Below are 27,371 nucleotides of genomic sequence, written 5' to 3'. Positions count from 1 at the left end.
AGTGTGGCCTAACCGCTGTTTGCTAAAGCTACAAGATAATGTCCCAACCCTTGTATTCCATGCTCTGACCTATTAAGCAAGTGTGACACACGCCTTCTTCACCACCCTATCTACCTGTGTTGCCACTTTCAGGGAACTATGGACTTGGACCCCTGGATCTCCGCTTTCATCAGCGTTCTTCGGGGGCCTACCATTTACTGTATGTGTCCTACCCTACCTGACTTCTCAAAATACATCACATCGCATTTATTGGGATTTAATTCCATCTGCCGACATTGTGCCCGACTTTCCAATGGATCTATATCCCACTGTGGCCTTGGACAACCTTCCTCACTATCCACAACAACACCAACTTTTGTGCCATCCGCATACTTACCAATCATACCCCCTACATTCACACCCAAGTTGCTAATACCCATCATGAACAGCAAGGATCCCAGCACCGACCCCTGTGGTACACCACTGGTCACTGACTCCAACCAGAAAAACATCCTTCCAACACCACCCTCCGCCTCCAATCACCAAGTCAGTTTTGGCTCGTCTTGGATCCCGTGTGCCTTAACCTTCTGGACCAACCTACTAGGCAGGACCTTGTCCAATGCTTTACTGAAGTCCATATGGACAACATAGTGCTGCTTCATAGAGAATGATCAGTCAGGAACATGCCACACACTGGTAATGGGGAAGAGAAGCTGATTGGTCTTTGCACATGGTTTTGAACCCTCTCCACATAGTTTTGAAATTCATCTCCACATAATGCAAAATTTAGGACCACGGGAGTTCTGAGCAGGTGCCACAGTGTCAGTGGTGCTGTCTTTCAGACAAGACGATAAACTGAGGCCTGAAAAGCATTCCCTGCGTCCCGTCCAATGACACCCCAGTTGGTCAAGTGATGGGCAGTGGCGTTTGGTCACAGTGATGATCAGTGAGGAACAGGAAGAGGATTGGGGGCAACTCGTGGTTTGGGCAATCGCACTGTGCCCAATGAACGCAGGAAATTGGGACTACCTAGGTGCACAACGTGGACAGCATGGACTGGTTGGGCTGAAGGGCCTGTATTCATGCTGTATTGCTCTATGACTCCCTGACAACGTTATCCAACAAACCCCACTCCCCTTCTTTTTATTGCCTTCTCAAGTTTTTATCAATTCCTTTCTAAAATTTACAATCGAATCTATTTTGACCAGTCCTCAGTGCATCCTGATAGTCATAGAGTCACACAGCATGGAAACAGGCCCTTCGGCCCAACTCATCCATGCCGACCAAGATGCCCATCCAAGCTAGTCCCATTTGCCCTCACTTTACCCACAGCCTCCTAAACCTTTCCTATCCATGTATGTGTCCAAGTGTCTCTTAAATGTTGTTAATGTACCTGCCTCATCCACTGCCTCTGGCAGCTCATTCCATATACGGACCACCCTCTGGGTGGGAAAGTTGCCCTTCAGGTTCCTATTAAATCTCTCCCCTCTCACCTTAAACCTGTACCCTCCAGTTCTTGATTCCCCAACCCTGTGAAAAAGACTGGGTGCATTCACCCTATCTCTGCCCCGTATGATTTTATACACCTCCATAAGTTCACTCCTCAGTCTCCTACATTCCAAGGAATAAAGCCCAACCTCTCCCTATAACCCAGATCCTTGTCACACATCAGTGCACATAGCTAGCTCTTTAGACTCGGGGTAATGAGTGAGGTGGGATGGTGTCAACTTGCCCCCCTCAGAACCTCCAGGAACCAGGACAGAGCTGATGACATTATTTACTCACTGTCACACTTTTCATCAGAACTGGTGTCCTTTGGTTCCTCGTTTGTACAATCTGTGAAGAAACAAAACACATTCATGAGCAGAACATGTAATGGACATCAGGATGAAAGCAATGGATTCTAAAGAGAAAGATGAGGTAAAGGAATGTTTTAAATAATGACTGTGTTTATTTGTTCCTGTTTAAAACATTTTATAGAGTCACAGAGAGATACAATTCAGAAAGAGGTCCTTCTGCCCATCAAGTCCATGCCAAGCATCAATCGCCATTGACACTAATCCTACAGTAATCTTCTTCCCACGTCAACTCCCCCCAGATTCTACCACTCACAAGAGGACAATTGACCTACCAATCCGCACGCCTTTGGGATGTGGGGGGAGACCCATGCGGTCAGAGGGAGAACGTGCAAACTCCACATAGACAGCACAGGAGGTCAGGATCGAACCTGTGTTTCTGGCACTGTGGGTACAATTACAAGGTTTAAAAGACAAGTACATGGATAGGAATGGTTTAGAGGGATATGGGCCAAACATGGGCAAATGGGTAGGTAACTTGGTCGGCATGGATGAGTTGGGCCAAAGGGCCTGGTTCCGTGTTGTATAACCCTATGACTCTATAACTAACTGAGCCACTGTGCAATGTGTGTTTTGGGCCATCGGGTGAGTGCACTTGTCCTGTAACTTCCCGTACGTGTGAGGTGAACCAGTGACGGAACAGCCGGGAGCTCTGCAAACGACCTCGCCTCCCAATCCACTGCCTTAACCACCAGGATTAGGTACTAAGAAAGGAACAGAGGAATAGGTGTGTAGAGAGGATGGACCCAAAACCAAATCCAAATGCTGAGACTGTAATGGGTCCTTTGTGGGACCATCTGGTCTATGTACTTATGGAAGGTGCACTAGAAGTAGTGGGAATGTATTGAAGGGTTGTGTGATTAATCACTGGAATGGGAGATTGGACAAAGAGAAGGCATTAGACAGACTGGACCATACTGCCAGGGTTTGGCAGAATGAGAAGCAATCTTACTGAAACAGATACAATCCTCACAGGGCTTGACAGGGGTAGATAGAGTTGGCATTTCCCCCAGTTGGGATGCCCAGAATCAGGGCTCGCAGTCTCAACGTAAGGCGTCGGTCATTCAGGACAGAGGTGAGAAGAAATTTCTTCACCCAGAGGGTGGTAATCTTTGGAATTCTCTATCCAGGAGGATTTGGAGGCTCAGTCAAAACAAAGATTGGTAATTGGTTGCAATTAAATTGATTGCATGCCAGGATACAGTGAAAAGCTTTTGTCTGCATGCCATCCAGACAGATCATCCCGTATGTAAGTACATCGAGGTAGTACAAAAGGAAAACAGAATGCAGAATAAAGTGTTACAGTTACAGAGAAAGTGCAGTTCAGGCAGACAATAAGGTGCAAGGTCATTGAAGATTGACGGATCAAGGGTTCATCTTTATCATATGAGAGGTCCATTCAAGAGTCTGATAGCAGCGGGATAGAAGCTGCCCTTGAGCCTGGTGGTACGTGCTCTCAGGCTTTTGTATCTTCTGCCCGACGTGAGGGGGGAGAAGAGAGAATGTCCATTTGAGGGACATGGGTTAATGCAGGAAAGTGGTGCTGAAGTGGAACATCAGTTGTGATTGTAATGAGTGACAGAACAGGCACGAGGGGCCGAATGGCCTCTCCTCGCTCCTATTGTTAGTGGAGTGTGACGCGATTACCTTCGCAGTTGTTGCACTGTCCTGTCAGGGGGTCGCAGCTGGAGTCCGGATTACTGCACTGACATTTTCGGCACTGGCTCCCGATCTCCAGCGGGTTCCCGAAGTAACCTGGAGCACACCTGTGGGTTCCATCAACAACAAAGTCAGTGCAACCGGTTCCTGTCAGCACAAACCCCCCCAGAAAATGTATAACCTGAGCAGGTGGGCTGGCACTGGAGAAAGGGAAGCAGGCAGGGTCAGTGGGGAATACCGGTGATAGACCAGGTGGACAGAACAGAACAAGACCAGGAGTGGGCCGTTTGGCCCCTCGAATCTGGCCCCCACTCAGTGAGACGACAGTTGATCTCATCTTGCCCTCTGCTTTACTTTCTTGCTGATTCCCCGTATCCCTTGACCCTACCCCCTCAGACAGTGTGTTCCAGATTCCAACCACCCTCTGGGAGAAAATTGTCATCCTCAAATCTCTTCTAAACCTCTTACCCCAAAACCACACCCTCTAGTTTTAGATACCTCTGCTTTGGGAGGAAAATCTTTTTATCGATGCACCATAGAAAGCATCCTATCCAGATACATCACGGCTCGGGACGGCAAGTGCTCTGCCCGGGACCGCAAGAAACTGCAGAGAGTTGTGGACACAGCCCAGCGCATCATGGACACCAGCCTCCCCTCCATGGACTCTGTCTACACTTCTCACTGCCTTGGGAAAGCAGCCAGCATAATCAAAGACCCCACCCACCCTGGACATTCTCTCTTCTCCCCCCTCCCATCGGGCAGAAGATACAAAAGTCTGACAGCACGTACCACCAGGCTCAAAGACAGCTTCTATCCCACTGTTATAAGACTATTGAATGGTCCCCTAGTACGATAAGATGAGTCCTTGACCTCATAATCTAACTCGTTATGGCCTTGCACCTTATTGTCTGCCTGCACTGCACTTTCTCTGTAACTGTGACACTTTATTCTGAATTCTGTTATTGTTTTTTCTTGTGCTACCTCAATGCACTGTGTAATGAATTGATCTGTACGATCGGTATGCAAGACAAGTTTTTCACTGTACCTCGGTACAAGTGACAATAATAAACCAATTTATCAAGTATCTACTTTATCTATGTTCCTCATAATTTTGTACACCTCCTGGGTCCCTCCTCAACCTCCTCTGCTCCAAGAGAAACAGCCCAGCCTCTGCAGTCCCTCCTCATAACTGAGATGCTCCATCCCATCCAACATTCTGGTGAACCGCTCCGTGGCAGTGGAGGCATGTCCTTCCTGCAGTGCGGTGACCAGATGTGCACACAGTGCTTCAGCTGTGGCCTAACCAACGTTTCATAAAGTTGACTGCCATCATGATCGAAGAGCAACGACCAACCTCTCACATCTTGTCCCGGTGTAGCCCGGTTTACACAAACACCTCATGGCGCCATTGATCTCATCACATTGTGTGGCAAAGCTGTGATGGAAAGTAAGTACAGGTCACCAATACAGCAGGAACGACATGGAAGCAATTGTGCTGCTATGTTTCAGGGTTTGGTTCTGTGGTCCTTACTTGTTGGAGGTTTGCCTGTGTGGACAAGCACAAGGGTTGCAGACGCTCTGGACGGCATTCCCATAGAAACCTGCTTGACATCGTTCACAGTGATCCCCTTCCGTATTGTGTTGGCAGCCCTGTCACAGAAAAGAACAACAGTTTACTCAGCCTCACGGTCATCCAACTCACTAAAACACACAACAGTACAGCACAGGAACAGGCCCTTCAGCCCATAAGGTCTGTGCTGAGCACAATGCAGAATTAAACTAAATCCCTTCTGCCTGCACATTGTCCACATTCTTCCATTCCCTGTACATCCATTTGTCTATCTGAGAGCCTCTTAAACACCTCTATCGTATCTGCTTCCACCACCACCCCTGGCAGCGCATTTCAGGCACCCACCACTCTCTGTGTAGAAAACCTGCCCCGCACATCTCCTTTGAACTTCCCCCTCTCATGTTAAATGCTTGCCCTCTACCCTAGGAAAACGATATTGGCTGCCTATACCCTATCTATGCCTCTCATAATTTTATAAACTTCTATCAGGTCTCCCCTCAGCCTCTGACACTCCAGAGAAAACAACCCAAGTTTGTCCAACTTCTCCTTATAACTCATGCCCTCTAATCCAGGCAGCATCCTGGTGAATCTCTTCTGCACCCTCTCCAAAGCCTCCACATCCTTCCTGTAATGGGGCGACCAGAACTGCACGCAATACTCCAAGTGTGGCCTAACCAAAGTTTTATACAGCTGCAACATGACTTCCTGACTTTTAAAAAGATTTAAAAATGGTGCATGCTGGAAATACTCGGTAGGTCAGGCAGCATCATGGAGAGAGGATCAGCCACCCGTAAACCAACAAGATCTACGAGCACATGAAGGGTTAGAGGTCAGGAGATCAGGAGTCAGGGATGGTGTAGAATATGTGGCGATTAATGGCTGAAAGAGGAGAGGTGTTCACTAGGTCTGGCCACAACCAGCTGGCCCATCATGTAAACATTTCAAGGGAGCTGGTTTAGTGCCCAAGCACTTGGAAACACTCAGTAGTGAGGAGGATGCAGGCCGCCAGGGTGGCAGAGTGGTGCAGCAGGTACAGCCGCTGCCTCACAGCTCCAGAGACTCGGGTTCGATCCTGACCTTGGGCGCTGTCTGCGTGGAGCTTGCAATGTTCTCCCTGTGATGGCGTGGGTTCCCCCGGGTGCTCCGGTTTCCTCCCACACAAGAACACAAGGAAATGGGAACAGGAATAGGCCACTTGGCCCCCAAGGCTGACCCACCGTTCAATATGAACATGTCTGATCCATGCTGGCCTCAACTCCTCTTCTGTGTCAGTTCCCCATAACCCTCAATTCCTCGATGTTTCCAATATTTATCTATCTCTGCATCAAATGTATCCAATGATCTGGCCTCTACCAGCTTCTGGGCAGAGAATTCCAGAGATTCACTCTCCTCGGTGCAAATAAATTCCTACAACCTCAGTTTCAAATGACCAGCCCCTTATTGTGAAGCTCTGTCCCCTTGTTCATGACTCTTCCGCTGGTGAAAACATCCCAACATCTCCCCTGTCAAGCCTTCTTAGGATCTTTCATGTTTCATTGAGGTCGTCCTTTGAATAGCTCCAAGGAATACAGGTCCAAACTATTTAGTCTCTCTTTTTAGCTCAACATTCTCATCCCAGGTATTAGTCTGTTGAATGTCCTTCAGACTGTCTTTGATGTTACAATTTATTTTTAAGGTAAGGAGATCAAAACTGTGCACAGTATTCCAGGTGTGGTCTTACCAACTCCCTGCATAACGGTAACAAGCCTGCATATTCTTAACCCCTTCACTATGAAGGCCAAAATGATGTGGGCCTTCTTAACTACTTGTTGGACCTGATGCAATCATGAAGAAGGCAAGCCAGCGGCTCTACTTTGTTAAGAGATTCGGTATGTCACCAAAGACTCTTACAAATTTCTACAGATGTATGGTGGAGAGCATTCTGACTGGTTGCATCACTGCCTGGTATGGAGGCTCCAATGCGCAGGGTTGAAAGAGGCTGCAGAGGGTTGTAGACTCAGCCAGCTCCATCACTGGCACAACCCTCCCCACCATCGAGGACATCTTCAAGAGGTGGTGCCTCAAGAAGGCGGCGTCCATCACTGAGGACCCTCACCACCTGGGACATGCCCTCTTCTCATTACTACCATCAGGGAGGAGGTACAGGAGCCTGAAGACCCACACTCAATGATTCAGGAACAGCTTCTTCCCCTCTGCCATCAGATTTCTGAATGGTCCATGAATTTTTGCACTATTTATTTATTTTTGTAATTTATAGTAATTTTATGTCTTTGCACTGTACTGCTGCCGCAAAATAACAAACCACGTCAGCTAAGTCAGTGATAATAAACCTGATTCTGACTGCTAGCCCAGGGACATGCAGTTGGGTAGAATGGTGAGCGGCAGTACCCGGGGGAGTTGATGGGCATGTGGGGAATGGCATTAGTGGTCAGTACGGACCGTTGGGCCAAACGGTCTGTCTCCATGACGACTGTGAAACGTGTGGACACACAGAAGATGCCGAGATGAATTGTGAAGTGGTGGATTTTAAGAAGAAGAATTTGGGAGGAGCAACGTAAGTGGTTTAGTCTTGAAGGGATTTGAAGGGAGACCTGGAGGGCAGGCTGGCAGAGGGTCGACAGGCCAAATGGCCTTCTGTATGTCACTGATACTACAATTTGAAGTTCATTGGTCTTTGCAGGACCAGGAGGAGAAGCTGGGAAGTGGGAGTCAATGGATAGTTTTTAGTTCAGCAGAGAGTTGTGCTGCCTGACGGGGAGTCTGATCCAACTGCACGGACAAGAAACTGGACGAATACCAGGGAGACCGGGGCCAATCTGAGTGATCTTTCTGAAGGCTAACACCAGCAAGTTGGGCCAAATAGCCTCCTTTTGTGCTGTAGGATTCTCTCTCAGTGACTAATGATTACCATTTGTCAAGTAAAAATATGTGCCAAAGCTGTAAAAAAATACTTTAATTATGTGTAAAATAAAAGCAGTATTGGAACAAAATGTTGCTACTCCAGGTCACAACTGTGTGCACCGCCCCTCCCTGGCCCATCCCCTGCCCCAGGCTCTGTAGACATGTTCCACTTACGTAGGAGGGAGAGGGATACAAGCAGTTGGATTACAAAATCTGACCTTTAAACTCTGCCTCGAGGAAAGATAAATGATTCTTTTTAAAATGATCTCCCCTAACTCTGCTCCCAGCCGCCTTTATGATTTTTAAAACAAACTTCACGTGCTTTTTCTATGTATTCAGAACCTGGTGTCACTGTCATGTCCAGCTTCTATCACCCATATGTGGCAGTGTCCGAGGGCACTTAGGAATTAGACCATACGACATAGGGGCAGAATGAAGCCATTCAGCCCATCGAGTCTGCTCCGCCATTCGATCATGGCTGATTTATTTTTCCCTCTCAACCCCATTCTCCCGCCTTCTCCCCATAACCTTTGACACTCTTACTAACCAAGAATCCATCGACCTCCACTTTAATCATAGCGGGTGTTCACAGTAATTTGTGAAGTTCACACTGCAAAGAGTAATAACTGGATCCTCACATATCCGTTTATTTTCGTCATCTAACTTTCTTTTAATAACTCTTTCCCTTAGAAGAGGTGTCTAAAAATCAATGGCCATAGGTTTGGGGTAAAGGTAAGGGGTTTAGAGGGGATTTACAAAACAATTTTTGTACCCAGAGGACGGGTTGGAATCTGGGACACACTGCCTGAGGGGGTGGTGGAGGCAGAGACTCACAGTGTGTAGGTACCCAGAGAGCACTTGAATCACCAACGTATAGAAGGCTATGGACTAAGTGCTGGTAAATGGGATTAATGTAGATAGGTGCCTGTTGGTCAGCATAGACATAGTGGGCTGAAGGGTCTCTTTCTGTGCTGTATGACTCTGTTCTATGTTGTAACTACACAGTGCCTGCAGTGAATGGTTCCCACAATGAATTAATCTTCTTTGAACAAACATTCAAATAAAGTAATCTCGACAGCTTTACTTAAAAGCATTCAGATCAATGCAAGAAATTAGATCTTAATATTTGTTCAACAGCCTGTACATACTTCATACTAAGCTCAATTAATCACTGCCCAACCCTATGTGGTAAAGCAACAGAAATCACTGTTGAGAGGTGTTTACGTTGCTGGTTATCAAAGAATCATAGAATCAGAGAGGTACACAGCACAGAAACAGGCCCTTCAGCCCATCTTGTCCATGCCAACTGTGATGCCTATCTACACTGGTCTCATTTGCCTGCATTAGGCCCGTATCCCTCCAAACTTTTCCTATCTACGTACCGGTCCAAATCCCTGTTAAATGCTATAATTGTACCAGCCTGCACCACCCCCTCTGGCAGCTCATTCCACACACCCACCACCTTCTTGTTTTTCAGCCAGGAATGGGCGGTTACACACAGCCTCTACTTCCTCAGGAGGCTAAAGAAATTTGGTATGTCCCCGTTGACCCTCACTAACTTTTACCGATGCACCATAGAAAGCATCCTATCCGGATACATCACGGCTTGGTACGGCAACTGCTCTGCCCAGGACCGCAAGAAACTGCAGAGAGTTCTGGACACAGCTCAGCACATCACAGAAACCAGCCTCCCCTCCATGGACTCTGCCTACACTTCTCACTGCCTCAGTAAAGCAGCCAACATAATCAAAGACCCCCACCCACCCCAGACATTCTCTCTTCTCCCCCCTCCCATCGGGCAGAAGATACAAAAGCCTGAAAGCACGTACCACCAGGCTCAAGGACAGCTTCTATCCCACTGTTATAACACTATTGAACAGTTTCCTAGTATGATAAGATGGACCCTTGACCTCACAACCTACCTCGTTATGACCTTGCACCTTATTATCTGCCTGCTCTGCACTTTCTCTTTAACTGTAACACTTTATTCTGCATTCTGTTATTGTTTTTCTTTGTACTACCTCAATGGACTGATGTGATGAAATGATCTGTATGGATGGCATGCAAAACAAAGTTTTTCACTGTACCCTGGTACACGTGGCAATAATAAACTCACTTACCAGACTATAACTTTTGAGGGACCTGAAGAGAGGTAATTGGAAAGAACTATATCCCTCGGCAGAGGGGTCAAAACCCATGGGGGTGGAGTTAAGATAATTGGTTGAGGATTAGTTTGACAAGGAAAAGTTTTTCCACCAGCGTAGGCTGGGAGTTTGGATCTCAGCGTCTGAGAGGGGGGAGAGGCAGAAACTCCCAACATAGTTCAACGTGACTGGAATGCAGACGAAGAGGGCTACTGACCCAGTGCTGGGGGGTGGGGTTAGATTGGGGAGCTTTTATTCAACCAGCACAGACACAATGGGCCAAATGGCCTTCTTCCATGTCGTAAATATTCTGTGATTTTATAAATCCATAACAGTCACAAATTGGAATTCAGGATAAAATTCTTCAGGGTGGGAATGTGGAGCTGGATCGGTCAAGTCATAGTGTCATAAAGAGCAGGAAACAGGCCCTTCAGCCCATTGAATCCGTGCCGACCTTCAACCATCCATTTACGCTAATTCTACTCTGATCCCATTCCATTTTCCCAGCATCCCATCAACTCCCCCCAGATTCTATCACCCACCCACACATCAGGGGCAATTCACAGGGGACATGTCTTTGGGATGTGGAAGGAAACCCACAGGGTCACAGGGAGAACGTGCAAACTCCACACAGACAGCACCGGAGGTCAGGATTGAACCCGGGTCTCTGCTACCCGCTGCGCCACTGTGGTGGGAGGGGGGTTTGAGGGGAAGGTGGATAGAGAGAAGGATTGAGGGTGTGGTGATGGAGAGGGATGGGTGAAGGCCAGCGAGGGTCTGCTGGATTGTACAACTCGCTGCCAGTAAAGTAGAACATAGAAGACAGAACAGCACAACACAGGACCAGGCCCATCAGCCCACCCTGTCTGTGCCAAACTAATTCAGCTAATTACACCAACCCTCCTGCCTGCACATGGCCCATCTCCCTCCATTCTCTGCACATTCATGTGTCTGTCTAACAGCCTGTTAAACCCCTCTATCGCATCTGCCTCCCCCACCATCCCTGGCAGCCTGTTCCAGGCACCCACCACTTTTTGTGTGAAAAACTTGCCCCGCACATCTCCTTTAAACTTTCCCCCTCTCACCTTAGATGCATGCCCTCTGGTATTAGACATTTCGACCCTGGGAAAAAGATAACAGCTGTCCACTCTATCTATGCCTCTCATAATCTTATAAACCTCTATCAGGTCTCCCCTCAGCCTCCACTGCCCCAGAGAAAACAACTCAAGTTTGTCCAACCTCTCCTTATAGCTCATACCCTCGAATCCAGGCAGCATCCTGGTGACCTCTTCTGCACCCTCTCCAAAGCCTCCACACCCTTCCTGTAATGGGGAGACCAGAATTGAATGCAATACTCCAGATGTGGCCTAACCAGAGTTTTATAAAGCTGCAGCATAACTTCCTGACTCTTGAACTCACTGACTCGACTAATAAAGCAAACGATAATACTTTGATCAATTAAATCAAAACTTTATCTTCAGTTACTTACAATGCATTTTCCAGTTTGGTCTTCACATTGGTTGGAATGTCCATGACAGCGACAAGGTACACACCGACCCAGGAAAAAGCCTTTGCGTTCTCTGTAGTATCCAACACCACACCTCTGTCAACAGTGAACAAGGTCTGAGGGTTAACACGCTGAGCAGGAGGAGGAGAGGAATCAGGAGGAGGGGAGGAGGAGGAGGAGGAGGGGGAGGGAGGAGGGGGAGGGAGGAGGAGGAGGAGAGGGAGAGGAGGAGGAGGAGGAGGAGGGAGGGGAGGGAGGAGGGGAGGGAGGAGGAGGGGGGAGGGAGGAGAGGGAGGGAGCAGGAGGAGGAGGAGGGAGGGGTGTTGAGAGGCGGGGGGAGCACAAACCCCCAACAGCAGCTACTTACATGAATAAATCACTAACAAAGGGCAAATCAAAACACCGGACTTCACTCCCCGTGGGACAGAATGACACAGTTCTTACACTTATAGGGTTACACAGCATGGAAACAGGCCCTTCGGCCCAACTATCCATTGCTGACCAAGTTGTCTACTTGAGCCAGTCCCACTTCTCCAACATTTGGGCCCATATCCCTACCAAACATTTCCTATTGTGCACCTGTTTGAAATGTTTCAAAGCAATGTGACTGTACCACCTCTGCCACTTCCTCTGGCAGCTCGTTCCATATACCCACCATCCTCTGTGTGAAAAAGTTGCCCCTCAGGTCCCCTTTAAATCATTCCCTTCACCTTAACTCTGCGCTCTGGTCTTAGATTCCCTTACTGTGACCATTCACCCGATCCACACCCTCATGATTTTATAAACCTTTGTTGTCACCTCTCAGCCTCCTCCGCTCCAGGGAAACAAGTCCCCAGACAATCCTCCCTCTCCTTAGGACTCAAGCCCTCCCATTCCGGTAACATCCTGATGAATCTTTTTCTGCACCCTTTTCAACTTAATGACATCCTTCCTGTATCCTGGTGACCAGTTCTGGAAATGTTTCAGGCAGTGGCCTTCTTTCGGATCTGTACTGATGGAGGGTTTCAGACCTATTGGCATAATAGGTTGGTTGACGGTCAGCATCAATGAACTGAATGGCCTGTTTCTCTGCTGTGTGCCTCCATGTAACCTCGGTGGACCTGCCAGTGCTGTGCTGAGGGACATTGCATGTTCAGATGAGTGGTCCTTTAGCAGGAACTTCATTATAAGAACCTGTCTGAACAATCCCTTCTCCACCATTCCACCAAAACAAACACAGGAATCGTCCCCAGTAATTGTGACAACTCCACCAGGGCATTATCTCATTGCTGTTTGTGGGATCTTGCTATGTCAAAGTGGGAGCCATCCTTCCCCCTATAGACGATCTACAGAACTCTGTTTAGACCACACGGAATATTGTGTTCAGTACTAGGCGCCTCATTACAGGAAGGATGTGGCAGCTTTAGAGAGGGTGCAGAGGAGATTTGCTGCCTGGATTGGAGAGCATGTCTCATGAGGAGAGGTTGAGCGAGCTGGGGGGCTTTTCTCTTTGGACTGACGCAGGATGAGAGGTGACTTGATAGAGGTGTACACGATGATAAGAGGCATCGATCGAGTGGACAGTCAGAGACTTTTTCCCAGGGCGACAATGGCTTACCATGAGGAGGCATAATTTTAAGGTGATTGGAGGAAGGTATGAGGGGGATGTCAGAGGTAATTTTTTTACACAGAGAGTGGTGGGTGCGTGGAACGCACTGCCGGCAGAGGTGGTGGGGGCAGATACATTAGGGACATTTAAGAGATTCTTAGACAGACACATGAATGATAGAGAAATGGAGGGCTATGTGGGAGGGAAGGGTTAGATAGATCTTGGAACAGGATAAAATGTCAGCACAACATTGTGGGCCGAAGGGCCTGTACTGTGCTGTAGTGTTGTGTGTTCTTCCCTGCGTTATACCACTAAGCAGACCTTGGCCGGTTGTGAGCTGTGCCGAAGTTGGGAACAGTTCCACAATTACACTTTCTTTTCAGTGCTACAGGGTCAAATGCAAGAAGTTTAGATCACAGGGGGCCTGGTTCCCGTGCTGCACTGTCCCATGTCCAATGTTCAGACAGCCAGTGAATCGTCTCCGCAGGGATCCAAGAGACTGTGGAATTTATTCGGTAACTGAGATAGAAACTTTGTCAATGTACAAGATGCAACTGGAGGGGAGGAAGGGTGGGGAGAAGATGGGTATGGCCACAGGGTAAGCAAGCCTGACTACAACTATGGAGGTTAAATATCAACACATACCCTCCCACAGATCAGCCTTCCCTCCACGGACTCTCTACACTTCTCACTGCCTCGGTAAGCAGCCAGCACAATCAAAGACCCCACTCACCCTGGACATCCTCACTTCTCCCCCCTCCCATCGGGCAGAAGATACAAAAGCCTGAAAGCACGTACCACCAGGCTCAAGGACAGCTTCTATCCACTGTTATAAGACTACTGAATGGTCCCCTAGTATGATAAAATGGACTCTTGGCCTCATAATCTACCTCGTTATGGCCTTGTGCCTTATTGTCTGCCTGCGCTGCACTTTCTCTGTAGCTGTAACACTTTATTCTGCATTCTGTATTGTTTTCCCTTGTACTACCCCAATGCACTGATGTGATGAATTGATCTGTATGGATGGCATGCAAAACAAAATATTTCACTGTACCTCAGTACACGTGACAATAATAAACCAATTTACCAAATTACTGCAACTTCTAGGGAAATCTAAATCACATGCTCTAACAACATGAAGGTCATACCATCCCCCTCACCTCTCCTCAGAGCACAACACAACACAGCTTCAGTCCAATTTGCCTGCCTTTCTCATGCTGCCCAGTCACTCTCCTCCTCCAAATATTTAGACAGTGTGCTCCAGATCACTGCGACTCCCTGCCTGATAAACCTTCCTCGCCTGAACACCTTGTAATATTTCCCTTCTCCCTCCCTCCCATTTTATGTAACCTCAGGCTAATATAGCCACAATATTTTTAAGAGCACAATACTTAAAGAAATAGCAATTAAACAATTTAAGCCCTAGATTGGATTGCACGGAACAACTTGGGGGCACACTTTCACTTTCTGAGAGTCTCTTGTTCAGTTGGAAAGAGCTTCTACACCCAAGCTGAAGGTTCCTTTAAACTACAAAACTGTTCAACTTCTCACTTAATGTTTAACGATGACAGATCGGAACGTTACCTGTCTGCAGTGAACTCTGTTACTGGTGTTACTCAGGATAACATTTTCTGGAGTCTGTGGTATATCCTTTGGCTTTTCCACGGCTCTCATCCCTCCAAAACATGGTCCAACAATCGACAGCAAGACAACCAGAACTCTCAGCCTCTTCACCCACACCTTACACACAGGCATCCCTGCAGCCCTAGACTCTCGTGGGCAAATACTTTAAATTGGGGAGTTCACCGCCGATCGATTCTTTTATACCTGGTCTGTGAAGTCGGGCTGATTCAAACTCAGGTGGCTAACTCCGCCTTTAAACTCAGTTTCTCTGACTCAGGTTTATAGCAGCTATAACTGCTGATCCAGCCCTGACAAATCAGTCGACGCATTCACAGGTCTAGTTGATACTAGTCAGAAGGTGTGGCAGCCACACACCTTTTCCATGTCTGGACTCAGACGTGTCTAGACAATTGCTCAGTCATTTCCTATTATATAGGAGAGCTGAAACACTTACTTTGCCCTTGGAACGTTTATTCTCCACAGCACAGTTATCAACATAGCAACACAAACAATGAAAGATATGAACCCAGCCGCTAGCAATCGCTTCCAAATGTCATCAATGTGAGGAAAGGTGTCAGAAAAATAACCAATGTTAACATAAGGCTTTTAGGTTTCTTTGCAACGAGTGTACAGTTTTGGTCACCCTGTTATAGGAAAGATGTTATTAAACTAGAAAGAGTGCAGAAGAGATTTACCAGGATGTTGCCCGGACTTGATGGCCTGAGTTACAAGGAGAGGTTGCGTAGTCTAGGACTTTATTCCCTGGAACGTAGGAGATTGAGGGGTGACCTGATAGAGGTGTATAAGGTCATGAGGGGCATAGACAGGGTGAAAAGCACAGAGTCCTTTTCCCAGGGAGGGGGTGCTAAAAACAAGAGGGCAGAGGTTTAAGATCAGAGGCAAGAGATTTAAAAGGGACATCAGGGGCAGCTTCTTCACACAAAGAGTGGTGCACATTTGGAACGAGCTGCCAGAAACAGTGGTTGAGGTGGGCACATTAGCAACATTTAAAAGCCATCAAGATAAGTCCATGGATAGGAGAGGTTTAGAGGGCTATGGGCCAAACGTGGGCAGATGGGACCAGCTTGCTGGGCAACACAGTCGGCATGGACACGTTGGGCCGAAGGGCCTGTTTCCATGCTCTGTGACTCTATGATCCTTCTTGCTAACTTTTCCTCCCAGTTTTGCTTTCCTTTAATCGAAGGACAAGGCCATCCAGCCCATCAACCCAGTTCTGCCATTCTCCTGGATCCGAACTAATGTTGTGTCCACCTTTGCTCCAAATCCCTCACCCAGCCTCACTGCTCAGGTACGGGGGGGTGGGGGGGGGGCGGGTTCTCTTCTCTGGAGAAAGGGGGCCTTGACGTGGCAGAGATCTTAGAGTCATGCAGCACAGAAACAGGCCCCTTCAGCCCAACTGGTCCATGCTGACCAAGATGCCCATCCAAGCTAGTTCTGTTTGTCAGCGTTGGCCCAAAACCTTCTAAACCTTTCTAATCCATGTACCTGTCAAGTGTCTTTTAAATCTTGTTATTGTACCTGCCTCAACCACTTCCTCTGGCAGCTCGTTCCACACAAATACCACCCTTTGTGTAAATAAAGTTGCACCTCAGGTTCCTATTAAATCTCTCCCCTCTCACCTTAAACCTGTACCCTCTAGTTCTTGATTCCCCAACCCTGGGATAAAGACTGAGTACATTCACCCTATCAATGCCCCTCATGATTTTATACACCTCTCTAAGATCACCCTCAGTCTCCTACATTCCAAGGAATAAAGTCCTAGCCTGTCCAACCTCTCCCTATAACTCAGTCCCTCAAAGTCTGGCCACATCCTTGTAAATCTTTTCTACACTCTTCCAGTTTAATAACATCTTTCCTATAGCAGGGCGACCAAAACTGAACACAATACTCCAAGTGCGGCCTCACCAGCGTCCTGTACAACTGCAACATGACCTCCCAACTTTTATGCTCAATGCCCTGACTGATGAAGGCCAGCGTGCCAACGCCTTCTTCACCACCCTGCCTACCTGTGATTCTGCTTTCAGTGAACCATATACTTGTACTCCAAAGTCCCTCTGTTCTACAACACTCCCTAGGGCCCTGCTGTTCACTGTGAAAGTCCTAAACTGGATTTGACTTTCCAAAAGTCAAGGTTGCAGGCTGGAGGAGGTTCCAAGCCCCACCCTCCATGTACCTATCCAAGTGCTCTTAAATGACCCTGTTGTACCTGCCTCACCCACTTCCTCTGGCAGCTCGTTCCATATACTCACCACCCTCTGCGTGAAAAAATTGCCCCCTCAGGTCCCTTTTAAACCTTTCCCCTCTCACCCTGAACCTATGCCCCCTAGTTTTGGACTCCCCTACCCTGGGGAAAAGACTGTTACCATCCACCTTATCTCTGCCTCTCATAATTTTAAACACTTCTATGAGGTCGTCCCTCATTCTTCTATGTTCCAAGGAATAAAGACCCAGCCTGGCCAACCTCTCCCTGTAACTCAGGCAAACAGACCAGAATTATCCAAAATTTAACACACAGGCCATTCAGCCCATCATGTCTGTGCTAGGAGGTTACCAAGAAAGTAGATGAAGGAAAGGCGGTGGATGTTGTCTACATGGACTTTAAGGCCTTTGACAAGGTCCCACGTGGGAGGTTAGTTCAGAAGGTTCAGACACTAGGTATCCATGGAGAGGTTGTAAACTGGATTTGAAATTGGCTGTGTGGGAGAAGACAGAGTGGTAGTGGATGATTGTTTCTCAGACTGGAGGCCTGTGACTCGTGGTGTTTCTCAGGGATCTGTGCTGAGTACATTGTCGTTTGTTGCCTATATCAATGATCAAGATGATAATGTGGTAAATTGGATCGGCAAGTTTTCTGATAACACTAAGATTGGAGGCGTAGTGGACAGCGAGGAAAGCTTTCAAAGCTTGCAGAGGGATCTTGAACCAACTGTAAAAATGGGCCAGAAAATGGCAGATAGAATTTAATGCAGACAAGTGTGAGGTGTTGCATTTTTGAAGGACAACCAAGCTAGGACATACACAGTAAATGGTAGGGCACTGTGGAGTGTGAAGGAAAAAAGGGATCTGGAAATTCAGACACATAATTTCCTGAAAGTGGCGTCACAGGTAGACAGGGATGTAAAGAAGGCTTTTGGTATCCTGGCATTCATAAATCAAAGTATTGAGTATAGGAGTTGGGATGTTATGATGAGGTTGTATAAGGCATTGGTGAGGCCAAATTTGGAGTATTGTGTGCAGTTCTGGTCACCTAACTATAGGAAGGATATCAGTAAGATTGAAAGAGTGCAGAGGAGATTTACTAGAATGTTACCGGGTCTTCAGGAGTTGAGTTACAGGGAAAGATTGAACAGGTTAGGACTTAATTCCTTGGAGCGCAGAAGAATGAGGGGAGATTTGATGGAGGTTTACAAAATTATGAGGGGTATAAACAGAGTAAATGCGAGTAGGCTCTTTCCGCCTAGATTAGGAGAGATAAGTTCAAGAGGACTTGGCTTTCGGGTGAGAGGGGAAAGGTTTAGGTGGACATTAGGGGGATCCTTCACTCAGAAAGTGGTGAGAATGTGGAACGAGCTGCCATCTGACGTGATAAATGCGGGAACACTGAAGTTTTAAGAATAAATCGGATAGATACATGGATGGGAGAGGTCTGGAGGGTTACGGACTGGGTGCAGGTCAATAGAGCTAGCCGAGTAAAGTTTCGACACAGACTAGAAGGGACGAATGGCCTGTTTTCTGTACTGTAGTGTTCTATGGTTCTAGTTGAAAAGAATCTAACCCCACCCTGGAGCATTGGGTCTGTAGCTCTGCAGCTCACAGCTCTTCAATACACACCCAGTTCTGTGTCAATGTTATGGGTGTTACTGGCTCTCCCAGCCTTTCCAGCAGTGAATCCCCAGACTCTCACACACCCTCCGGGGAAAGAAAAATCCTGATGCCTCCCTCTAATCCTTCTACCAGTTAGTTTGAATCTCTGCCCCCTGGGTTTTGATACCTCTGTAAATCTTTCCTATTGACAGTCCCTCTAGGCCATGCATAATTTGTTATAAAGCATATTAAAAGACTGAGTTGTAAAACTGGTGCTTAGAATTAGAGCCGGCGAAGTGAGGAATAAACAAGAGAAAAATGTGAGTAGTGTTAGTCCATTGTGACAAGTCCTTACATCTCCACTTATACACCAAGCCCCAGGGTGGGGCTGACCCACACTGTTACCCCCACCCTGCCTACTGACACCTTTCCACCAACAAACCTCTTCCTGTTTACATGCACACACGCATGTACAAACACACAATCGCCCTCCCAGATAGTCACATGCAATGATACATACTTACATCACAACATCTAAATGCTTTTTGCCTTGAAGCACTGTATTCTAAAGCACACTTAGTTTGGATGGTTTATTAAGAGTTTAACTGCCTGTGAGATCAGACGGATGAGGTAACAGCAGTTCGACCAAAAACATGACTTTCAGTCCCTCCCCACAGATGCCGCCTGACCTGATGAGTAATCCCAACGTTTTCTGTTATTACTTTGGATTTCCAGCATTTGTACTTTCTGGATTTTCAGTTACTGGAAGAACCCCTGGTCCAGGGGTAGGATGTCTAAGAGAAGTAGTCATGTCTCGAAATCATGTTGATAGAATTGTCAACCCACACAAACAGTGGCCAAAGTGTGGATATGGGAAGCTAAGCTGGATTGTAATGGAAAACCTGGAATTAAACTCCTTCCTGTCTGACCTGGGACAGATGAGGCCCAACAAGAACTAGAGGAACAGCACCTTGTATTCCAGCTGGGTGGTCTACACCCCAATGGCATGAACATTGAATTTTCCAATTTTAGGTAACCCTCCCCTGTTCTGCTTATCCCCCCCCCCCCCCTTGCCTTCTGATCATCCTCCTCTTGTTGTATTCATCTTTCTTACCTCCCCTCCAGCCTTCCATCACCCAGCTTCATTCCCCCTCCTCTCTTGGTTCTATCCACCACTACACTCACCCACAGGCTCCCCCCACCCTCCCCTATCTGGTTCTGGTTCCACCTGCCATATGCCCCTGCCCTAGTGGTTCCCATTCTCACCTTCGTTATTGATCAGAGTCCAGCTCTGTAGCCCTTTGTGTTCCTGCTTATCCCCCTCCAACCTTCACCCTCCCCCTACCTGGATCCATCTGTCTGTCATCCTTCACCCCTCCTCCTCTTTATCCTGTCCATCTCCCCTCTCAGTCCTGATGCAGGGTTTCGGCCTGAAACGTCGACAATTCCTTCCCCCCCCCCACAGATGCTGCTCGACCCGCTGAGTTCCTCCAGCAGACTGTGTGTTGCTTCAGATTCCAGCATCTGCAGTCTCTTGTGTCTGCACAGTAAGTGTTGCCCTGAGCTCCTGCCTGCGATTGTGCCTGCAGTCACTGCAGTTTACTGAGTGTAGCACAGGGTCACGTTTTGTGAGCAGCTCGAGCCAGCTGCCGTTGGCTGATACCTAGGGAGAGGAGCTTTGTGCTCCAGTGTTGACCTTGCAGAGATGCTACTGCCTCACCTGTGTGGAGTTTGCACGTTCTCCCTGTGACCGCATGGGTTTCCCCCGGGTGCTCCGGTTCCCTCCCACGTCCCAACGAGGTGCAGGTCGGTGGGTTATCTGGCTCCAAGTGTAGTGAGCGGCAGGAGAAGTCATGATGGGTACAGATTACGGGGAAAATAATTGGGGGAATGGGACTGTTGGGAATGCTCTGCGTCAGCATAAACAATGGGCTGAATAGCCTCCTTCTGTTTCATAAAATATAACAATAACCTGTCTGGCAAGATCATTGAAAATATCAACTAACGGCATCTCCCAACAAGTGAATCACTGGCCTCACACACTGTTCCACATTCCATACGCCCAACACACACTCAGTATCACTTTATCAATCAGCCCTGGCTCCTGGGATGGCTGGTGTGTCTTACAGACGAAGCCTCTGTACATCTGTTTCACGCACCCCTGTTCTTGCCTGTCCTCCCAGTGGAACAAGAATAGATCTTCCCCTGGTCCTCCCCTTCACCTCTATATTCATTGGATCACACCTCGCAACTTCGACCAGAGAGACTCCACCACCAGACACATCTCCCCCTCCAACATTTCACAGGGATCTCCCCCTTCACTACCTGGTCTGCCCCTCTGTCCCCACCTACCCCTCACCCCATCTTACGGCATTTTCCCATGTAACTGCAGGGGGGGTGAACACCTGTCCTTTCCCCTCTTCCCTCCCCACCACCCAGGGATCCAAGCAGTCTGTCCTGGTGAAGCAGCACTTCTTCCACTCGAGTGCCCTGCATTCGCTGCTCACAGTGTGATCTCCTCAGCACTGGAGAAACCAAACGCAGAGCGGGTGATCGCTTTGCAGAAACACCAGCGTTCAGTCCACAGGGGTGACCCTGAGCTTCTCGTTGCTACCACTTTAGTTCCTCACCTCACTCTGACCTATTGGTCTGTGACCTCCTGCCACGTTACAACTTGACCCAACACAAGCCTGAGGAACAGAACCTCATCTTCCATTTGGGCACGTTGCAGCCTTGAGGCCTCAATATTGAATTCTCCAACTTTAGATAACATTCCTTCTTCTCTATATAAGAACATTCCTGCCATCCTTTCCCCTCTCCTCTCCGTGTACAGGGTTCTGCTGGGCGTGTCCCAATGGGCCAAAGCCACAGTGGTGACACGTCACCCCGCACCACCAGCTTTGGTATTGGTATTGGTTTATTATTGCCACTTGTACCGAGGTACAGTGAAAAGCTTGTCTTACAAACCAATTGTACAGGTCAATTCATTACACAGTGCAGTCACATTGGGTTAGTACAGAGTGCATTGATGTAGTACAGGTAAAAACAATAACAGTACAGAGTAAAGTGTCCCAGCTACAGAGAAAGTGCAGTGCAATAAGGTGCAAGGTCACAACAAGGTAGATCGTGAGGTCAGAGTCCATCTCATTGTATAAGGGAACCGTTCAATAGTCTTATCACAGTGGGGTAGAAGCTGTCCTTAAGTCTGGTGGTACGTGCCCTCAGGCTCCTGTATCTTCTACCCGATGGAAGAGGAGAGAAGAGAGAATGTCCTGGGTGGGTGGGGTCTTTGATTATGCTGGCTGCTTCGCCAAGACAACGAGAGGTAAAGACAGAGGCCAAGGAGGGGATGCTGGTGTTCGTGATGCACTGGGCTGTGTCCACAACTCTCTTCAGCTTCTTGCAGTCCTGGGCAGAGCAGTTGCTGTACCAAGCCGTGATGCATCCAGATAGGATGCTTTCTATGGTGCATCGGTAAAAGTTGGTGAGAGGCAGAGCTTATCCTGATCCCACTTCCCACTCTGTCTGAGGAACTCCCTTGGTTTCACCCACATCTCACTGCTACCTACACCAACTTGCCTCTTTCTCGGGCCTGACAAAGGGTCCCTTTGTTTCAGAAAGGTGTTTCTGTTTCTTTTTCCACAGATATTGCCTGCCCTGCTTTGTTTTTTTTCCAGAATTTTCCATTTTCCAGTTTACCAGAGGTTGCAGTGGAGGCAGGCGGTTTGGTGGAGCTTAAGAAAGAAATGAATATGAAGGCAATGAAGGGTTATGGATGATACACAGGAGGAGGGCATTTGGTATAAATTGGGATCAAGATCGGCACAACATTGTGAGCCGAATGGCCTGTCCAGTGCTGTATTGTTCTACATTCTATTTTGTATCATGTTGGCTCCAATTTTCTTTCCCTTCTCATATTGTCTTGTCTTCTGGGCAGGTCCCACCACCTTACCAGTAACAAGTCACTACACAGACCAGGAAGCTATTAAGCCACTTCAACTCATCTTATCACAGACATTCCCTTTGTTCTACATAACCCTCTCCCACTTCTCCAGCTGAAAACAACCTGTATCTCTCTCATTCCCAGCTCTGACCAAGGGTCACAGACCTGACTTTTTCTCTTTCCACAGAAACCTGCTGAGTTTTTCCAGTGTGTTTTCAGCTTTTGTCCTTAAACGTCAGGGTCAGCACAGTTGTCCTGATGACCACACCTGCAAAAGGTGCGTCCAGCTGCGGCTCCTAGCAGACCGAGTTAGGGAATTGGAGCAGCAGCTGGACGAACTACGGATCATTCGGGAGGCAGAGGCAGATATATAAGAGTTATCGGGAGATAGACACACCGATAAGACAGGAGGAGAGTAACTGGGTAACTGTCAGGAGAGGGAGGGGGAGCAGGCAGAGAGAGCAGAGCACCCCTGTGGCTGTCCCCGTCAATAATAGGTATACCGCTCTGGATACTGTTGGTGGGATGACCTACCAGGAACTGGTTGCGGAGGTCTGGTCTCTGGCACCGAGAGTGGACCCTCAACTCAGAAGGGGAAGAAGGAAGAGAGGAGAGCGGTAGTGATTGGGGATTCTATAGTCGGGGGATAGATGTGATATTCTGTGGGGATGATCAGGAATTCCGGATGGTCTGTTGCCTCCCTGGTGCCAGGGTCCGGGATATCTCAGATTGGGTTCAGGTTATTCTCAGGAGGGAGGGCGTGAACCCAGATGTTGTGATCGATGTAACGACGTGGGCAGGAAAAGAGAGGAGGTCCTGCGTAAGGAGTTCAGGGAGTTAGGTGCTAAGTTGAGGGGCAGGACATCCAGGGTAACAATCTCAGGATTGCTACCTGTGCCACATGCGAGTGAGGAGAGGAATAGGAAGATTAGGCAGATTAATATGTGGCTGAGGGGATGGTGCGAGAGGGAGGGCTTCAGGTTTATGGATAATTGGGATTTGTTCCAGAGAAGATGGGATCTGTTCCAACGGGACAGTTTACACCTGAACTGGAGGGGTACTGACATTCTTGCAGGAAGGTTTGCTAATGCTGCTCGGGGGGGTTTAAACTAAATTTGCAGGGGGAGGGGATCCAGAATGAGAGAGAGGATAGCGAGATGGAGGGTAGAGGACAGGTAGGAACTACACAATTTCGGAACATTAATACGAATGGAGAGAGGAGAAATGGGTTAAAAATCCTATATCTGAATGCATGGAGTGTCAGGAATAAGGTAGGCGAGCTTGAAGTTCAGATACGAATGGGTAAGTATGATGTTGTTGGGATAATGGAGACATGGCTGCAGGGAGATCAGACCTGAGAAATGAATTTTCAAGGGTATACATGCTATTGTAAGGACAGGAAGGTGGGCAGAGGGGGTGGGGTGGCCCTGTTGGTGAGGAATGAGATTCAGTCCCTTGAAAGGGGGGACTTTGAATCAGGAGAAGTAGAGTCAGTGTGGATAGAACTGAGAAACTGTAAGGGCAAAAAAGACCCTAATGGGTGTTATCTACAGGCCTCCGAACGGTGGCATGGATATTGGGTGCAAGCTGACTAGTGAGTTAATGTTGGCATGTGGCAAGGGTAATGTCACAGTAGTTATGGGGATTTCAATATGCAAGTGGACTGGGAAAATCAGGCTGGTACTGGACCCCAGGAAAAGGAGTTTATAGAGTGCCTCCGGGATGCATTCTTGGAGCAGCTGGTACGAGAGCCGACCAGGGAGAGGGCTATTCTGGATTTAGTACTGTGTAATAAGCAGGATTTGATAAGAGAACTTGAAGTAAAGGAGCCATTGGGAGGTAGTGACCATAACATGATAAGTTTTTATCTGCAATTGGAGAGGGAAAAGGGCAGATCAGAAGGGTCGATTTTGCAGTTGAACAAAGGAGACTATGGAGCCATGAGGGAGGAGCTGGCTACAGTTGACTGGGCGGGCATCCTAGCAGAATTGTCAGTGGAAGAGCAATGGCAGGTATTCTTGGGAATAATGCACAAGGTGCAGGATCAGTTTATTCCCAGAGAAGGAAAGACTCAAAGAGGGGAAAGGGCCACCGTGGCTGACAAAGGAAGTCAGAGGTAGCATTGTGTTAAAAAGGAAGAAGTCTGGCAGAGCCAAGCTGAGTGGGAAGATAGAAGATTGGGAAATTTTTAGGGTGCAGCAGAATTTAACTAAAAAGGTAATTCGGGAAGAAAAAATGAGGTACGAAGGCAAGCTAGCCAGGAATATTAAGGAGGATAGCAAAAGCTTTTTTAGGTATGTGAAGGGAAAGAAGTTAGTTAGGAACAATGTTGGGCCCTTGAAGACCGAATCGGGTGAAATTATTACGGGAAACAGGGAGATGGCAGTCGAATTTAATAAGTACTTTGGATATGTCTTCACGGGGAAGACGTAAGAAATCTCCCAGAGGTAAGGATGGACAAAAGACAGAGGGTGACAGAGGAACTGAAGTGGATTGACATTAGGAAAGAAATGGTGATGGGTAGACTAATGGGGCTGAAGACTGACAAATCCCCAGATCCAGATAGTCTGCATCCCAGGGTACTAAAGGAGGTGGCTCTAGAAATTGTGGATGCATTGGTGATCATTTTCCGATGTTCCTTAGATTCGGCGTCAGTTCCTGAGGATTGGAGAATGGCTAATGTTATCCCACTTTTTAAGAAAGGAGGGAGGGAGAAAACGGGGAACTATCGTCCAGTTAGCCTAACATCTGTGGTGGGGAAGATGCTAGAGTCCATTATTAAGGATGAAATAGCGGCATATTTGGATAGCAATGATAGGATCGGGTCGAGTCAACATGGATTTACCAAGGGCAAATCATGCTTGACTAATCTACTGGAGTTTTTTGAGGATGTAACCAGGAAAATAGACGAGGGAGATTCAGTGGATGTTGTATACCTCGACTTTCAGAAGGCATTTGATAAAGTGCCGCACAGGAGATTGGTGGGTAAAATTAGGGCTCATGGAATTGGGGGGCGGGTATTAACATGGATAGAAAACTGGCTGGCGGATAGGAAACAAAGGGTAGGGGTGAATGGATGTTTCTCAGAATGGCAGGCCGTGACTAGTGGGGTGCCACAGGGCTCGGTGCTGGGACTGCAGCTGTTTACGATCTATGTTGATGATTTAGATGAAGGCATTGTGAATAACATTAGCAAGTTTGCTGATGATACAAAGTTGGGTGGCAGTGCGACATGTGTAGAGGAAGTTAGGAGAATTCAAGGTGATTTGGATAGGTTGGGTAAGTGGGCAGATACTTGGCAGATGAAGTTCAATGTGGATGAGTGTGAGGTTATCCACTTTAGGAGCAGGAACAGGAGGCGGATTATTATCTGAATGGTGTGGGGTTAGGTAAGGGGGAAATACAAAGGGATCTAGGAGTCCTTGCTCATCAGTCACTGAAAGTGAATGAGCAAGTGCAGCAGCCAGTGATGAAAGCTAATGGAATGTTGGCCTGTATTACAAGGGGAATTGAGTACAAAAGCAAAGAGATTCTTTTGCATTTGTACAGGGCCCTGGTGAGACCACTCCTGGAGTATTGTGTACAGTTTTGGTCTCCAGGGTTAAGGAAGGATATCCTGGCTATAGAGGGCGTGCAGCGTAGGTTTACGAGGTTGATTCCAGGGATGTCGGGACTGTCTTATGCTTAGAGGTTGGAGATACTGGGATTGTACACGCTGGAATTGAGAAGATTGAGAGGGGATCTGATTGAAACATACAGGATTATTAAGGGATTGGACAAGATAGAGACAGGAAATATGTTCCAGATGTCGGGGAAGTCAAGGACCAGGGGGCATGATTTAAGAATAAGGGCTAGGCCATTTAGGACAGAGGTGAGGAAAAACCTCTTCTCCCAGAGTGTTGTGAATTTGTGGAATGCACTGCCTCAGAGGGCACTGGAGGCCAATTCTCTGGCCACATTCAAGAAGGAGCTATATAGGTGCCTTATAGATAGGGGAATCAAGGGATATGGGGACAAGGCAGGAACAGGATATTGATTGTTGAGGATCAGCCATGATCTCAAAATGGTGGTGCAGACTCGAAGGGCCGAATGGTCTACTTCTGCTCTATTGTCTATTGTCTATTGTTTTCCTTGTTTGCTCCATAGTCTCTGAGCTTGGCACAGACCGTCCTTGTGGGAGGCTAGTGTCAGGCATGCTAGCAACATAGTTAACTGAGTGTAACCAGAGCTTCATTGTCTGTTAATTGACTTAATCATAGTTGTGTTTCTACAGTGTTACAGACACAGTACTTGCTACAGAGCCAAGGAAAGCTGGCAAGTGTCGCAGCAGTGAACACGAAATTGTCAGCTCACATCTGTAGTCAACCCCAGTGGAAACGTTTAAACATATCCATGATAAAATAAATTGCATTCATTATGAAATTTAACAATGTTTGGAACATGATCAGAGTTTTTCTTTTAATTGCACACTCATTGGTTTTATTGCTGTTGTTAATCCCCTCCAGTCAAAGTAGTAGAAACATCAAAGAACAACTACTGCAAAGTAAGAGGCCATTTAGGCCATCCTGGCGTTCTGTTGCACAATCCTGCTAGCCTTATTGGCCCAATCATCCCCATATCGCCACCCAGCTCCTGTTTCAAGTTCCCAACAACTATTTTACATAAAACTTAACCTTTCTTGCCATGTTTCTGTTTTTCAGGAATCTTCATGGACACAAGACAATTACATTTGCCTTGCTGGGTTGTGTGGGAATGACTGAACTGTCAGGCATTCGG

At 47.6% G+C, this 27,371-nt stretch overlaps 1 protein-coding gene across 1 annotated transcript in view; it reads right to left on the bottom strand.

The window, feature by feature from the left end:
• The window catches only part of LOC127574426 (laminin subunit alpha-3-like), a 304,580-nt gene that overhangs the window by 61,499 nt on the left and 215,710 nt on the right, over positions 1 to 27,371 (bottom strand). The window contains 5 exon segments of the mRNA XM_052023432.1: positions 1,765 to 1,815; positions 3,483 to 3,601; positions 4,849 to 4,929; positions 5,026 to 5,144; positions 11,599 to 11,712. Coding sequence (XP_051879392.1) covers positions 1,765 to 1,815; positions 3,483 to 3,601; positions 4,849 to 4,929; positions 5,026 to 5,144; positions 11,599 to 11,712 — 484 coding nt within the window.

Source organism: Pristis pectinata, chromosome 9 (genome assembly GCF_009764475.1).
Source record: "Pristis pectinata isolate sPriPec2 chromosome 9, sPriPec2.1.pri, whole genome shotgun sequence".
Taxonomy (NCBI): domain Eukaryota; kingdom Metazoa; phylum Chordata; class Chondrichthyes; order Rhinopristiformes; family Pristidae; genus Pristis; species Pristis pectinata.
This window is presented reverse-complemented; position numbering and strand designations above follow the sequence as displayed.